Consider the following 15856-nt stretch of genomic DNA (forward strand, 5'->3'; position numbering starts at 1 on the left):
TCTCAGTCTGGGTGTAATAACAGCTTGTATGAAGAGGAAGGCGTGGAGAGCAGTGCAGCTTCCCACCCTGGCATGCTTTTGTTGGGTGAGGTATAGCAACAAAAACCGTAGGGTGCCCAAGAAAAGGCAGAAAAGACAGGAAAGGCTGATGAAGCTCTTTGAAGTAAAATAAACTACAAAGGCAAGATCCTGCCAAGTCGCAAGCTGGAGGCATATTTGGTATCAGCCACGTTATCCATAGGCGGGAGCCCACAAGCATGCTGGAGGGCAACACATCTGCAACTCAGGCTGAGATGTATCATTTGCTTCTAATTATGCACATTTAACAGTATATTACATGAGAGATTAAACACCCAGTTATGAGCATCGCCTGATTAATTCTGCATTGCACATCAATGCTCTCAGCAATTATCTTAATTCATTTTGAACTCGGATCATTTTATTAATTCTGGTGGTACCAAATATGGGTTGTTAAGAGCTTTTGATTCCTGTGTTTGGTAGGGGTCTCTTCCTGAGCCTGGTTGGCTCCATGTAACTTAACATAGTGCCGCACTGGACACTTTTCCTATAAACAACTGGGTTTAAACAGCCTTTAAACTCTGACACAGGCCAAGGGAAGCTGAGATGTTCTAGGATCCAGCAGATGCCATTTCCTTCAGGTCTGATCCTGTACATGTGAATTCTGTGTGACACTTGTGATACCTGTTGGTGGGAAAACTGATGTTGCAAACCCTATTTTTTTTTTTTTTGAGGTTTTCCAGTTGATATTTGTATTCCTTTTGAGGGTTCAAGCGTTTTGAATGTATCATGTAACAATACATACTGTGCCTTTACATTTCTTCAAGGGACAGAAGGCTGCTTATAGCGTGATGACCTGAATGTACAAGCTTGCGAAGTTTGCTGCAGGAAGCCACATGGAGGGGCTTGGTTTTTAATTTCCTCTGATGGTGGCTGGGCTCTGGAACAGCTCCAAAGGAAGCATTGAGTTTATTCTATAAATAATTGTGTAGGCACGGCCTTAACAAAAGTATCTTATACCTAGCAGCCCTAAACAGTATGGTAGTTGTTTCAGAGCAGCTCTGCTCTAGTCAGATGATTGTATAATTTCCAAAGGCATCTCACTTGTCCTTTCCACCATCAATCTTGTCTCCTGTCTATCTGTGGCCTATTTAGAAGATGGCTGTGATTAAAGCTTGTTAAGAACTGTAGCCACTTGGCCACTATTATTTAAAACAATTAGGGCTTCCTCTAATGTAGGTAGTATATAGAAGCATTAAGAGACAACCTCTAGCACAAAGTTAGGCAGAAAAATTGATGGCAGGGAAGGTCTTTATAGGGGGAAACTAAAGAATCTCTCTTGAGGAACAATTGGAAACATAAAAAGAATGAAGTAATTAAGTTCAGTTACTTGCATTTTGTTTAGGGTGCAAATCTCCCTATTAGAAATCAGGGTGGTAATTGTCTTGGCTAAAGTCATGCCAGAGATTAGGAATGATCCCAGCTCTCCCAGGTCCCAGCACAGTGTCATTTCCACACACCTGGCTCTTCTCTGAGGTCATTCTCCTTTGCTCTTGATGGACTCACAATAGCAGCAGCAGTGTGTTCAGGCAGAATTTCTTTACTTTTCTCCTTGCAGCCAGGTAACTACTAAGAAACATAAATCAAAAATGTCTTTAGGACTGTGAAACTGAAAGGCACCTCTTGGTTGTTGAGTTCAATATCCTGTCATTGCAGCCACCTCAAGCATAATCCGTTTGGCACTTCTGGTTAACTATTGCATGTGTTCAGCAGCCGTTTTCTCCTAGCTGACTTAATTTTTCCTTTAATTCATGAGATTCATGAAACACCCAAACTTACTGTTTCATTGGGAGAGGTCTGTTCTCGCTCTGAGATCCTGAACAAGGATAGACCTAGAGAGATTTGCCATGGGTAAGAGTACAAAACTTTCGAGACAAAGTCGTTTATAATGGAATAATTATGCTAATTTAACTCAAAATAGTCACTGTACTACAGAAGGTTTTGTCTCTCATGGGGCTCCTTTTTATGCTTATCATTCAGAATTTACCATAGCCCTTTCACATTTTTATGGATGTTGGCTTCAGTGGGTTATTTTTCCTTCTCCTTTTGTGGCACTGTCATGCTGATGGCTTTGAAATATGAGCCTTTGCTAAATTCTAAATTGTACACAAAGCAATTAATTAAAATTCTTTCCAAACAGCCTTGGTAAAGCTTTGCTATATTCAGTTTTTCAGCCAAGGTAGAATGGGCAGAGGTTAAAATGAAACCAGAAGGTTTTATTTAAAGATGATGTGCAGTAGAATCTTGTGAACCAGTAACCAGACATCTTCCCTGAAACAAAAACATCATCTAAGAGCTGAAGCCAAAAGTGATAAATTAGCTGGAGTGAAGAGTTCACCCTTAGCTGAGGGATGTTTAATGCAGGAACTCAGGGGCTAGATGGGGTAAAAAGTACCTATGTGTTTGTTTTAATTGCTGTTCTTTGAATCAATCTGAGGTATAAATGTCATTGCAATTCTAGTGATCACCAGGATGCTGTAGTATGGTAATCTATGGTAATCCGAAAGTTGTTTTGTGTTTATTGGTAATTCCAGCAGTGTGGGCAAGGCCCTCAGAATGTGTGATGGATACATTCTGCACATGAAAAACCTGATTTATGAGAGCTCAGAAATTAACTGTGCAAATCAGTGCCCGTCTCTGCATTTGGGTGCCCTTAGTTGTAAGTGCTCTCCCTCCCGCTAAGGGGGCTGATCTCAAACATGCAGGGCCAGCACTAGATGAAACACAGGTGGCTTCAGGGTGTATACAGAGCTCTGAGTTGTGAGTGCTTATCCACATCGAGCATACAGTGGCAGTTTGCCCTTAAATAAGAAGAGTTTAAGTGTTGAAGGCAGACTCATGAAAAGGACAGTATGGTATCAGGGTCTGGTGCTGTAAGGTGCTAAAACGCCTCTGAGAGGTGCTTGTGTTTGAACACCTCTGCATTCAAACACTGTGATGGGACTCAACAGAGATGATCAGCTTAATCAGTCTTGCAGTGGGTAGAAAACTTAGGTCCAAATGCAGAGGCTTCTAGGAGCTTGGGTGTCTCTATGATAGCTCTCTGTGTCTCAGTTTTCCATATTTAAAGTGGAGGAATGGCATTTGTCCATTATAATGACAAAATCCTCTTGGAGAAAAGGCTTTCTGCCACACCTACACCACACGTGGGTGTCATGGGGCCCTTCCTCTGGGGCTGTGGACATCACCAAATCCCTTCTGTAACAAGAAGGGATTTTAGTACCTGTACCAACTTGTATCTTTAGACATCACACTACTCTAGTTAAGCAAACATTGCTTAAAACTTCATTCCCAGTTGGTTCCTCCCTGCCTCTTTCTCCATGCATTTATTCCAGAGGGTACTTTCTCCCTCTTTTTCGCTGCTGTTGGGTATCCACAGACAGCAAGATCTTTTTTGGTTAATGCTTTTCTTTCCTTTTAGCTTCCAGCAAGAAGTTCAGTCAGCAAATCTGGAGCAGGGCAGGGTGGCAAAGGCCTTCAAATAAGTGCCTGTGCATTTTGATGGTTATTAAGTGGGGGTGTCACTGAGTCTGGATTCGTTGCTGTTTATGGGTTTTCCAGATGTGGGATTTCTTACATAGAAAACTGCAGAGTACATGCGGGATGCTTTTTCTTCGTCAACTGACCATAGAGTTAGAAACAAAGTTGTTTGAATATAGATTAGAGGTAAGCCTTCACAGTGAACTTGGAAGCTGGATGTAGTACAGCTTATCACACTGCATTTTAGCTGTTAGAAAGAGGGAATCGGGTTCTTTCTTTCTTCTTTGACAGTTACAACTCTCTTTTCCTCTCTTCATGAGGTCCATTAAAGACTATGAAGAAAAATTCTGAATTATGAGTATTTCCCTTTGGAGCTTCACATCCCAAGGTCCTGTTTGCATCTGTGATGTCTAAGTGGTGTTGAAAGAATCACACTGTGCACATGTTCTCTATGAACCTTGGGGAACACAATGCAGTTTTTGGAATTACTCTAGATTTGGCTGCCTTAAAACTCTTCTCCTTAGGATGAATACAATGTAAACAGAGAAGAAGAAACCAAAAAATAGCAACAAGTTGGCTTTGATTATTTCTGCTGGAAAGATTCAGTGCTGATGGTTTAGGAGTGTTATGAATTTTTGCTCTCCACTGTGATTTAATCTAGTTTGACCTACACTGAGCATCCCTGCTGTTTCCTTTTCCCTGTTGGAATTGGGAATGGAAAGAAAATGATTTTCTGCAGTTACAATTGTATGGAAACAGCAGCGAAAGATGAAGAGGTCAGAACTGTTTGTGTTTTTGCTTGCCATGTCAAAACTTTCACACTCCCTCAGTCTTATTGAGAGCATTTCCATTTACTTCAGTCTTAATCCGTTTGTGTTTGAGAAGATGCCTGGAGCCTCGAGAGTCGCATGCTCTTGGCAAATCTGCATTAGCACTTTTGGCTGCATCTTTTGAAAAGCCTTGTAAAAATGCACTCTGACAGACAGTTTCATTTTAGTAATCCTCTGTAAAAGCACCGCTTGTATTCCCTGTGGAAAATGCACATGCTCTCCATGTCTGCTCCAGGACAGAGCACATTCCTGACATCTTTTGTCTGTATGGCAATAGATAAAGAGAAGAGCACCATGATGCCAGTGCCCACACAAGTGTGTTGCTGGGTACCATGGTCTTGAGGGAGCAGATGACCAGGTCATGCCTTGGTGTGAATTCTTGAACCGTGAAGTTTCTTCACTTAACAGATCACACAAAACTCTCCTGGGATTAGCAATTCACCAACCCTAAAATGCCCCTTTCTGTGGTTCCTGTAGAGGGCTGTGGCTCTCAGCCCTCTCTCTGGCAGTACCTGCTGCTTTAACGCAGATTTGAACTGGAGGTGCTTGAATCCAATAGATGCTGACAGTAGTTGATCCCCTCCTGTAACATTGGAAGTACCTGATTAGAGAGGAATTGTTTCCTTTTTTATTTCCTGTTTTTCTTTCTCTGCCTTTTTAAAGTCTAATTTCCAAGTCATGGCATGTATGGGGTGTCTGAGCAACTCCCATCAGCCTTCTGCCTGCTTTAAGAAGGACAGCTGAGATACTTTTTAGCACCTCCATTGCTCCATTGCTGCAATCTGCTTTGATTAAAATCGCAGGGTTCTTATCTGCATATTTATCACTCCACATACCCACAAATCATCTCACAGCGCTGCCACTCCTGAATTTGCAACAGAGACTCGAGTGATTCACTAGGAAATTGAACTGTGCAAGTATTAATTTAGTTTCTCACACCTGCTGCTTTACAACAAATGTGTCTTGGGGCGGGGGGGGGGATATATTCTTATATTACCTTTGCTCAGTATTCCCCAGGAGTCAGGATTCCTGGGGGTTTTCAAGATGGATTGAAAATTTCCTATTAAGAAACACATTTCTAATTTAATGGAAATGTCCTGAAAAAGTTCTGATGTCTTGGGGTGGGAGGTGATGTCTAAACAAAAAAAAATAACTGTAATACTTTTTCAGCTTTTGACAGCCAGACCGTGATGAGCATTCAGGTCCTTGGATGAAAGGGCTGCAACAGAAGTGAAAATGATTCCTTTCCTTTGTGCTATTGACAGGCTAGCTTATTTCCATCATATAGCACCAAGAGCATTAGTAGCTAGTGATCAGGGACTTAACAGGGTTTTTCTAGAAACAGTCTCTTTTTTTTTCTCTTTGGAGAAGTGTTTCTACAAAAGAAGGAAAATGTTTGTTCTCCTGATTCTCTTTCTGCATCAGCTGGTGCTGCATAGAATTAGAATTAGCTTCTTAAGTGATAGTCTCTCATTCTTGTAGTAGGCCAGAAGACTCTAAAGTGAATAGTTACATGCTGTGAGCCAGTCAAGGTGGAGGAGTAGTGAGGATACAACAGTTCAGGCTGTGGCTAGGATGAAAAAATATGGATTATCTTCAGACTCTTCTGACTTGAACTGAACTCTCCTTGCAAAGATCCCAAACTTTCAACACCACTGCTGCCACGGTGGCTGAGTCATTGCCAGATGCCCTCTTCCCCTGTCACAGTGATACAGAAAGCACATGTGTCAGAGAGAGGGACTGACATCTCTATCCTGGGCACCTAGACCAGTTGTTTCAGATACATCACTCATGAAGTTAAGGTGCTGTAAGGAAGATCTTCCACAATTAAACAAACAAAAAGTGTTCTTAGGATGATAGCTGGTGCATCCAGTGTTAGTGGTCCAAGGTTTCATTACTCAGCCTGTACTTGCACAAGCTGTACTCAGGTTCTACTCAGATGGGTAAGGCTACCTAAGTGTTCTTGGAAACAAAGATAATGCACAGCAGACCTCAGATGACTCCAGGTGATATACCCTTGGATCTGTTTTTTGTCTGGTGCCGGCATGCAAGTCAGTAAGTGAGAGGACTGCAAAATGCAATCACTGCTGGTTAAGGAAATTAAAGACGTGAGAGACCATAGCACCTTCTGTTATCATTTATATAGTAACAGGGATCATACAGGAGCAAGAGAGAAGTAAAAGATAACTCTTGCCCAGTGAGGGTGATGGTTGTGGGAAGATGCCAGCGATCAGACTGGGAGAACATGAGCTCTAGACTTTATTGTTTTGCATGACAAGAAGAATATTTTGCAGATCAACCACCCAATCACTGCAAGATTTTTGGAGCAGTCATGTTGTAGTCAGGACAGCAGGGAGGCACAGTCCATTAAGATGAGTAATATTCTGTATTATACAAACTGCTTGTCAAAACTGGACACATTCTGAGTCATACAAGGTTCCTAATGTACCTGAGAGATATGGTACAAACATCACCCCTCTCCTTTTGTATGCATTACAGCAAGGTCAAACTCATGATAAGTGTCATCTTTTGCAAACTCCTGCTGCAAGACTTTTAGGTGCTTGTAAAGAGTCCCAGAGCTGATTCTGCAAAGCAGATATTGAGAGGATGTCTCCAATTAGCATGTTTAAAATACAACCTCCATGAACCATTCTGAAGGAAAGTAGATGAAGGAACAGTTGCTGTGGCTTCCATTTTTCTCTCTAACAGCCTCTCCTGGGTGGTCCCTTGTGGTCTGAACTGTTGTTTAGATACATTTGAGGAATGGAGTTGGAGAGAAGGATGTCACCTTTGCTCTTCCAGCCAAAAATATGGCTAATGTCTAAAATAATTGAATGAAGGTGTCTCATGTTGTAGATCTCAGATCTAGGAATGGAGCTCAGCTAGTCAGACAGGTCCTTAGCAGATCAGATGAGAATCTGATCTGGTTTATCTCAGGTATCACACTAGGTCAAAACACAGAGGTCAGATCAAATACTGGGGAATGCTTCTTCATAAATTTCAGCCACGGTACATTAAGTCTTCTAGTATCATCTGTAGGCTGAGAGGTTTGGCTGACTCTAACACAATGAGTTTCCAGTAGAAGTAATGGTGTTCATATTCCTTTCACCAATAGCGAAGGCAACAGTGACAGCAGCTCTTGTCAGAAGTAGGTTTTTCGTTTTGCTGGCATACTAACAAAACGACAGTTTGTACTGTCATGAAATGATGTGTAAACTCCCACCAGTCAGCAGAAAAACTACAATCAATTTTCTTGGTTTGGTCAAGGTCCAAGTTCTTGTAGGCTGGGATATTTAAAAAAGCCATAAGGAAATCGATGCTCGACTTCCACTAAAATTCAGTGAGAATTAGATGCAGACCTGCTTCCAGTTTGTTCCATTTTCCCTTGGTGGTGCATCTGTCAAGCAGCCTGTCCCCTAAATAACTACTTGAGGATTAGGCACTGATTTTAGCTATGTGACCTTGTCTCAGAGTAAGAAGTGGATAGCACATGGGATCTCATTGCATGGACAGCAGTGAGCAAACCTCATGTGGGAGTTCTCGAGAGTAAAATCCCACTTCAGATACTGTCCTGAATGTATTTCATGAACTTGCAACCCAATCTAGGGGTTGGTCTAAGTCACAGGTAAGATCTGGACTGTGTCTGTCTCTGTTATTCTTCATCAGTGACCTTGTGATTTCTTCTGGTGAAGACGGGGTTCTTGCAGACTACTTGATCAAATATGGTGTTAGAAATGGCTTAAAGCTGAATGTTTTTCCATGGCAAGAAAAAACCTCCACTGCTGCTTGTTTACTTCTGATTTATTCCCCAATAAAAAGGGGTGAAGTCCACTTTTTATGAGCTCAGCATTGTCTAAAAAAGCATTAACTTCAGTAAAGTGTCTGATGTATTATTGTCATCCTTCCACGAAGGCAGCTGGGGTAGCATGGGAAAATATTACCTCTGTGCTTTGGGGGAAGCAGAAGGGTGGAAGAAGCTGGTTTCTCATCTGAAAAATTAATTATCATCAAAAGAGTGTTGTTTGGAGAACAAAAGTTTTCTATGTTACTGGCATATCACTAACTTACAACTAGTGAAAGCACAGTCAGTGAGCTAACCGCTGAATGAAGCTGTTCTGGGAGTATAAGGGGAAACAAATGCTAAGGTGACATTTATAAGGTGTGCTTGTTTAGTCAGTCCATTTGCTATTTCTGGTTCTCTACCTGCTGAAGGGTTGACCCTGAACACAAGTCAATAGCTGTCCTTCAGCTCCCCTGGTTCGTATTTGAAAGGAACAGATACAGACTGAGGAGGAAGAGGAAGTATTGTAGTTAAGTGGAAAGAATGAGTTTCAGGAAGAGCTACTACAGTGCAGCCAGGTGCTTGTAACCTTAAGCAAACTATAGCTAATAGCTAATAACTAATAAATAAATAGCTAATAGCTAATAACTATAGCTAATAGCTGATGAAATATCAGACAGTGGGAAATACTGCCAAGTGAAAAGGTTGCTAAAAGGTGTTTTTACACCTGTATTGTTGTAAAGCTTCCTCTCTTGAAGGACTTAGATAATCAAAAGATTTCTTGTCCTCCTCCTCTCCCTTTTTTATGTATGTGTACACACTGCTGTTTCTTATAGTCTATCTCCTGTGCTGGAGTCTCCTGTTGTGTCTCACTACTTCTATGCTAAAATACTGGTAGCTATGATACAAGCACTGACTGTAGACCCTTCAACCAGCAGTGTTCTCCAGAGAACTCCATTTATCAACATGCTGTAGACAAATCATCAGTATAGTGAAACTTGCTACTGGGCTACAAGCCCTGGAGCTCAGATTCCCAAGAAACTGGAGTAATTTAAAGCATATGGAAAAGGGCTGCAGTGAGCTTTTAGGGTTGATATAACTTTTGACAATGTCTTGAACTTCTTTTGCGATCCAGCTTTCAATAACCTTCAAGCAGTGAACTAAGGAGTGAAGGAAATACAGACTTTTAATGTAATATACCTGAATTATGACAGAACACATTTATTTTACCTACCTCTGTCTGAAAATAGTTATTTTCAGTCGAGATGAGACTCAGCAAGCTTCCATGCCCTAGCCTTCTGCTTGAGGAAGCTAAACCTTCCGTTTTACACTATACTTGCTCTAAATTGGAAATAACAGTAGCTTCCTTTCAGATTCATGTCTTGTGGCGTTTAGTTCACAAGCACACTGAGATCCTGGAAAACAGGGTAATGTCTGTTGTTATATATGAGAGCAAGCTCAGCAGCTCAGGTGAGGTGAGATGGTACATTGAGTAGCACCCCAGTCAGGACACCAACACACATTCAGTGTCGTAGGCCTTTCAGTGCAGGGTGTAACTGTGGTTCATCCCTTATACTGCTCCTTCTTCTAGGGAACAAGTCTGCCAGGAAAGGAAAGGATATCCAACTTGGTTTGAACTGGCTCTCCAATTCCTGCTCCCGAATACAAAGGCCAAACGTATATAACACTCCATCAGCTTTGAAAAGGACCTAAACACCGCAATGGGACTCCCCACCCAGGTTTTAGCCTGTGCGATTTTGGCTTTGCTCTATCAGCATGTCAGTGGTGGGCTCATCAAGAGAATTATCCGGCAGAAACGGGAGACTGGGCTAAATGTGACCTTGCCAGAGGATAATCAGCCTGTGGTTTTTAACCACGTCTACAACATTAAGTTGCCTGTTGGCTCCCTTTGCTCTGTGGACCTGGATGGAGCGAGTGGTGATGCAGACCTGAAGGCGGAAATTGAGCCCGTCAAGAATTACGAGGAGCACACAGTGAATGAGGAGAACCAGATTGTCTTCACACACCGGATTAACATTCCCCGCCGAGCCTGCGGCTGTGCAGCTGCCCCAGACATTAAGGATCTGCTGAGCAGACTCGAGGAGCTGGAGGGGCTGGTATCCTCCTTACGAGAGCAGTGTGCCAGCGGGGCTGGATGCTGTCCCAATTCCCAGGCAGTAGAAGGTAAAGCAGACTGGGGGGAGCTGCTCTTGGGGAAATTCTTGTGCTGGCTGTGGGTCTTGTTTAGAGTAGATACCCAAATCTGTTTCAAGAATGAGCAAAAGTCAACCTGTTGAACTTGAAACATAATCAAAATCAGGAATGTATTTGGCCAGCTTGCAAGATCCATTCATTCACAGTTTTGCTGGTTTATGAATCTGTGGGTCAGAAGTCTGCCTGGGCTGCTTTGTAGCTGTGGCATTGAGCATGTACAGTACTTGGGCATGGTGACAATGTGTTGGAGTTGAGATTAAAACTCATGCAGTTCAAGCTCTTGGCTCCACATTTTGTCCCCTTGAGTAAGCTGCCAAGGTAACTGGTCTCGTTTCCAAGTTTTCTTTAAGAGAGACTGATAAAAATACAGCTGGACATAAGGCAATAGACAAGCCCAAGTAGTCAGGGAAGGGGGGAAAAAGGTAAGGGCTTGGTCATACAAGAGAGAAAAGTGGGTCTTCTCAGTATTAATTTGTCCCTCCGAGCACAGAGCTGGTCTCACAGCTGATGATACAATTGCTGCCTGGCTTTTTATGTTTGGGAGTGAGTTGGGGAATAATGATTCATGGTGCAAGCCCTAATGAAGCAGTCAGGAAAGCTGCTCAGCCAGTGGAAGAGGGATTTGGAGAAGGGCAGAGGAATCCAGCATCCTCATTTAACCAAGCAGTTGGCAGGGGCTCTTCCCTGGCATCAGTGTGAATTAAAGCACCCCATGTAAAGTGAATCTCACTGGAAAAAGAAGGATTTATTGTCATTTAGAAGCTTTGGTGATACTGGAAATTATATCTTGTACAGAGCTAGGAGCATTAGGCCACTTTCAGGTGGTCTGTGCCACACTGGCGTAGTGCATCCCAGAGAGAAGGGGAGTAATTGGTTTTCTGGATCATTGGTACAGGTCGCCTGGACACAACACCCTATTGCAGTGGACACGGCAACTACAGCATTGAGATCTGCGGCTGCGTTTGTGAGCCTGGCTGGAAAGGTCCCAACTGCTCTGAACCAGCCTGTCCACACAACTGCTTCAACCAGGGCCTCTGCGTCCAGGGCAGATGCATCTGCAACGAAGGCTTCACGGGTGAGGACTGCAGCCAGGTCTCCTGCCCGGCCGACTGTAACGACCAAGGCAAGTGCATCGATGGCGTTTGTGTGTGCTTTGAGGGGTACACAGGCACAGACTGCAGCGAAGAGCTCTGCTCCCAGGGGTGCAGTGTGCACGGGAGGTGCGTGAACGGGCGATGCGTGTGCCACGAGGGCTTCGCGGGCGATGACTGCAGTGAGCCCCTCTGCCCCAACAACTGCCACAACCGCGGGCGCTGTGTGGATAACGAATGCGTCTGCGATGAGGGTTACACCGGTGAGGACTGCAGTGAGCTCATCTGCCCCAACGACTGCTTCGACCGCGGGCGCTGTGTCAATGGGACCTGCTTCTGCGAGGAGGGCTTCACCGGGGAGGACTGCGGCGAGCTGACCTGCCCCAACAACTGCAACGGCAACGGGCGCTGCGAGAACGGGCTGTGCGTCTGCTATGAGGGCTTCGTGGGGGATGACTGCAGCGAGAAGAGGTGTCCCAACGACTGCCACAACCGCGGGCGCTGCGTCAACGGGCGCTGTGTGTGCCATGAGGGGTACCTGGGTGAGGACTGCGGTGAGCTGCGGTGTCCCAACGACTGTCACAACCGCGGGCGCTGCGTCAACGGGCAGTGCGTGTGCAACGAAGGGTTCATTGGGGAGGACTGCGGCGAGCTGCGGTGTCCCAACGACTGCAACAACCGCGGGCGCTGCATCAACGGGCAGTGTGTGTGCCATGAAGGGTTCATTGGGGAGGATTGTGGCCAGCTGAGGTGCCCCAACGACTGCCACAAACGAGGTCTCTGTGTCAATGGGCAGTGTGTGTGTGATGAAGGGTACACAGGGGAGGACTGCGGGGAGCTGCGGTGCCCCGAGGACTGCCACAACCGTGGACGCTGCGTGGAGGGGCGCTGTGAGTGTGACAATGGCTTCACAGGGGAGGACTGCGGCGAGCTGTCCTGCCCCAATGACTGCCACCAGCGCGGGCGCTGCATCAATGGGCGCTGCGTGTGCCACGAGGGCTTCAGGGGGGAGGACTGCCGAGAACAGTCCTGCCCCAAGGACTGCAGCAACGTGGGCCGCTGCATCGACGGACGGTGTGTCTGTGAAGATGGTTACATGGGGGATGACTGCTCCGATGGTAGGTTGCAATGTCTCTTTTGAACTGCTTCCCCATGGTAATTCCCTGTGCCCTTCCAGCAGCTTTGGAAGCTCTGTGAACCTTTTACATGTAGCCCAGCACTGTTGCCACTCTTATTTATCATCACCCAGACAGCTGAATTGGAGAAGTAACAACAACAGTAGCAAGATTTTGACCTCCCTAACCTTTCAGGGCTATATAGTCTAGAGCTTACTGGTGATTTTTAGTGGTCAGCAAGCCAGCAGGCTGACAACTGTGATGCAGTTTGCTCCCTCACAATGCCACTGGAGCCAGCACTGGTTGGGATTTGTCACCATGACCTTTCAGTTCCTCATAGCACCTCTTGATGCTTAAAAACCAAAATGCATCTGAAAGAAATTGTTCTAGATGTGGAGAAAAGGAAGATGCCTCCAGGGTCATCTTACTAGGAATTCAGCAGGATTAGTCAAAAGGATATGGGCCTAATTTTGACTAAAGAATAAGGCTTTGCAGGAAAGAGATAATATAGACAATGGATGCCAGTGAAAAAGGAGCCTGGATATCAAACATTTCTTGTAGCCAGGTTCTGGTTCCCAGTCTCATGCTGGATGGATAAGAAAGGGGTTTGGATTTATAATGCCATCACTACTGTAGGCAGCTGAAAATGAAACACACAGCCCTGACAACACTAACAGACCCACTCCAGGGGCTCAGTGGCCTTGTTCTGAAGACAGATCTCTGAGCTGGAGCCCTGGTGGAGGCAGAGGGTGTAGTTAGTGGAGACTGGGCACACATGGGAAATAATGTTGTCCCATCCGAGTGAGACAACTATCATAATGGAACTGCCAGATGGTGCAAATATTGCAGTTCAGGCTTTCAGGATTATCACAGGGGCCTTGGCTACCTCTCATTTTGGCCAGATAGATCTTTATAACTAAAGTAAATCTTGATTTTATATATATATATAATATATATATATGTGTGTGTGTGTGAATGTTAGACCTGATAAAAGCTTAGAGTAAAATCATGGAATCAGCTGGAGTGGAAACTTAGCTGTGAAGCCACATGCTTAGTTTCCCAATACCACTGACTTTATGGAAATTGATAGAAAATTTTGGCAGCTAGATAATGACAGGCATTATGCTATAAATGAGATTGTTTTCTTTAGTAGAGCCCAGGGGAGAAATTTTAGAACTAAGATCTTTGTAGAGTAATCAAAGAGTACTTTGGGGTTGGGAACATTATAAAAGACAATGAATACCCTTGAAAAGAAATCCTCATTTTTCATCTCCTCCTTCTGGAAGACTCCTAAGCCACATTTTGTGCTCTTGCACTTGCAATTTACAAAAATAATAATGTTTAATTTTACTTTGGAAAATCCATGCAAACCCCAGGACTTACAGCTATAAAACCATGTGCTGCTGGCAGTTGAATTGAATGTCTGAATCCCTAGGGACCCAGCTATAGTCTTGTGCAGTAGCTATGAGAGGAGGAGCTGGAACACAGTCAGCCATAGGCTGTGTGCAAGTGTGAACGTAGAAATTGGCCTTTTGGAAATGTCTGTAGTCTTCACCAGCTGAACATTCCTTTCTTCAAGCAGCTAATTTGTGGGACATGGCTTCCTCATTCCCTGTTTGTTAGATGATTCTTACAAACTGCTCCTGGGAAAATGGGGAACTGGGTAAGTCATTATTTTCTGAGCCTTGAAAACTTCTTACACGTTTGTTTTGGGTTTTCCCCTCCTTAGTGTCTCCTCCAACTGAGCTGACTGTGACAGACGTAACAGATAAAACCGTCAATCTGGAATGGAAGCATGAGAATGTTGTCAATGAGTACCTCATCACCTATGTCCCTACTGGCAGTGGTGGCTTAGACATGCAGTTCACTGTGCCAGGAAACCAGACAGCTGCCACTATTCACGAGCTGGAGCCGGGTGTGGAATACTTTATCCGTGTCTTTGCAATCCTTAAAAACAAGAAGAGCATTCCAGTCAGTGCCAGGGTAGCAACATGTGAGTTTTACACTCCCTGTCTTCTTTCTTTTGTCTATAATGTAGTATGTATTGATTTGCATCCCTTTGGAGGGGGGGGGGTATTATTTCTTTTGTATTTTCCATTTTCAATTCATCTTCTGCTCTGGACAAAGCCAGCTTTCTTCACTTTCATTTTCTATTATTTTCCAGTACCAATGACTGCATTCAAAGTTACAGCTCTCTCACTCTTCCACTCTCTGCGGTTCCTCCCAATGAATATCAGGGGGTCTTTGTAAATTAAGACCTTTGGCTCCTTCATAATTAGCTCCATTTTAAAATCTGGTAATGCTTCCTTTAAAACCAGGAAAATGTAACAGTGTATAAGAGGAATGTGAAATCACTTGATTCAAACTGTTTTGGCTGAAATTGAGATTTTATTTGTTTTGTATCTTCTGTGTGGTTTACCACAACTTACTTTCTATCTGCCTGTCCATTCATTTGTTGTTCATCTTCCTTTTTGTATTGTGCACATCACAGTCATAGCTAAACACCCCAGCCTCAAAAGATGCTCTTTGACTTCTGTCACTATGCTCATTCCTAGAGACCTGGGACAGGATTCATGTCACCTGTCTTTTAATGTCCATACTAGGCTTCCTTCAGGAGGGCAGAAAAAGAGTTTTTTTAGGGCAAAATTCATTTTACTCTGACATCTAAACCAGGTCAGAGGAGTGTCTCTCCAAAGACAGAACAACTGGCTGTGAAGAGGGTTTAAACATCTCAGATGCAGATAAATAGGAGGCAGATATTTATAGTGGTGGAAAGATGTCCCCCTCCCAGGGTCCTCTTTGAGAGACCTTGTCACCAGGTAATGATATCCTTCTATTGTCACAGATCTGCCTGCTCCAGAGGGTCTCAAATTCAAGTCTGTTAGAGAAACATCCGTCCAGGTGGAGTGGGATCCTCTAAACTTCTCATTTGACGGCTGGGAGCTGGTCTTCCGTAATATGGTAAGGGAGCATATGGTAAGAGGCCATATGCAAGTGGAAGAGCCTGGATTTTTTATGTTAATACTAACTGAGTGTTCCATGTGTTACAGAAAAAGGATGATAATGGAGATATAACCAGCAGCTTGAAAAGGCCAGAGACATCTTATATGCAGCCAGGTTTGGCACCAGGACAACAGTATAATGTGTCTCTTCATATAGTGAAAAACAATACCAGGGGACCAGGACTATCCAAAGTGATAACGACAAGTAAGCACAACCTGTACTTGGTGTAGGGTCACCAATAAAACAGCTGCTGTTTGGTGTAGG

At 44.0% G+C, this 15856-nt stretch overlaps 1 protein-coding gene across 5 annotated transcripts in view; it reads left to right on the plus strand.

Moving 5' to 3' along the window:
• TNC (tenascin C) overlaps window positions 1–15856 on the plus strand; it is a 72207-nt gene that overhangs the window by 14905 nt on the left and 41446 nt on the right. For all 5 annotated transcript variants that reach the window (XM_062640338.1, XM_062640333.1, XM_062640335.1 and 2 more), the window contains exons 2-6: window positions 9761–10353; window positions 11279–12592; window positions 14319–14582; window positions 15435–15550; window positions 15640–15796. In XM_062640338.1, coding sequence (XP_062496322.1) covers window positions 9891–10353; window positions 11279–12592; window positions 14319–14582; window positions 15435–15550; window positions 15640–15796 — 2314 coding nt within the window. In that variant the 5' untranslated portion in view covers window positions 9761–9890. The remainder of the gene's footprint in view (window positions 1–9760; window positions 10354–11278; window positions 12593–14318; window positions 14583–15434; window positions 15551–15639; window positions 15797–15856) is intronic.

The sequence above is a fragment of the Pezoporus occidentalis genome, unplaced genomic scaffold (genome assembly GCF_034315485.1).
Source record: "Pezoporus occidentalis ecotype Australia unplaced genomic scaffold, CSIRO_AGI_Poc_V1 ctg64, whole genome shotgun sequence".
Classification (NCBI taxonomy): Eukaryota; Metazoa; Chordata; class Aves; order Psittaciformes; family Psittacidae; genus Pezoporus; species Pezoporus occidentalis.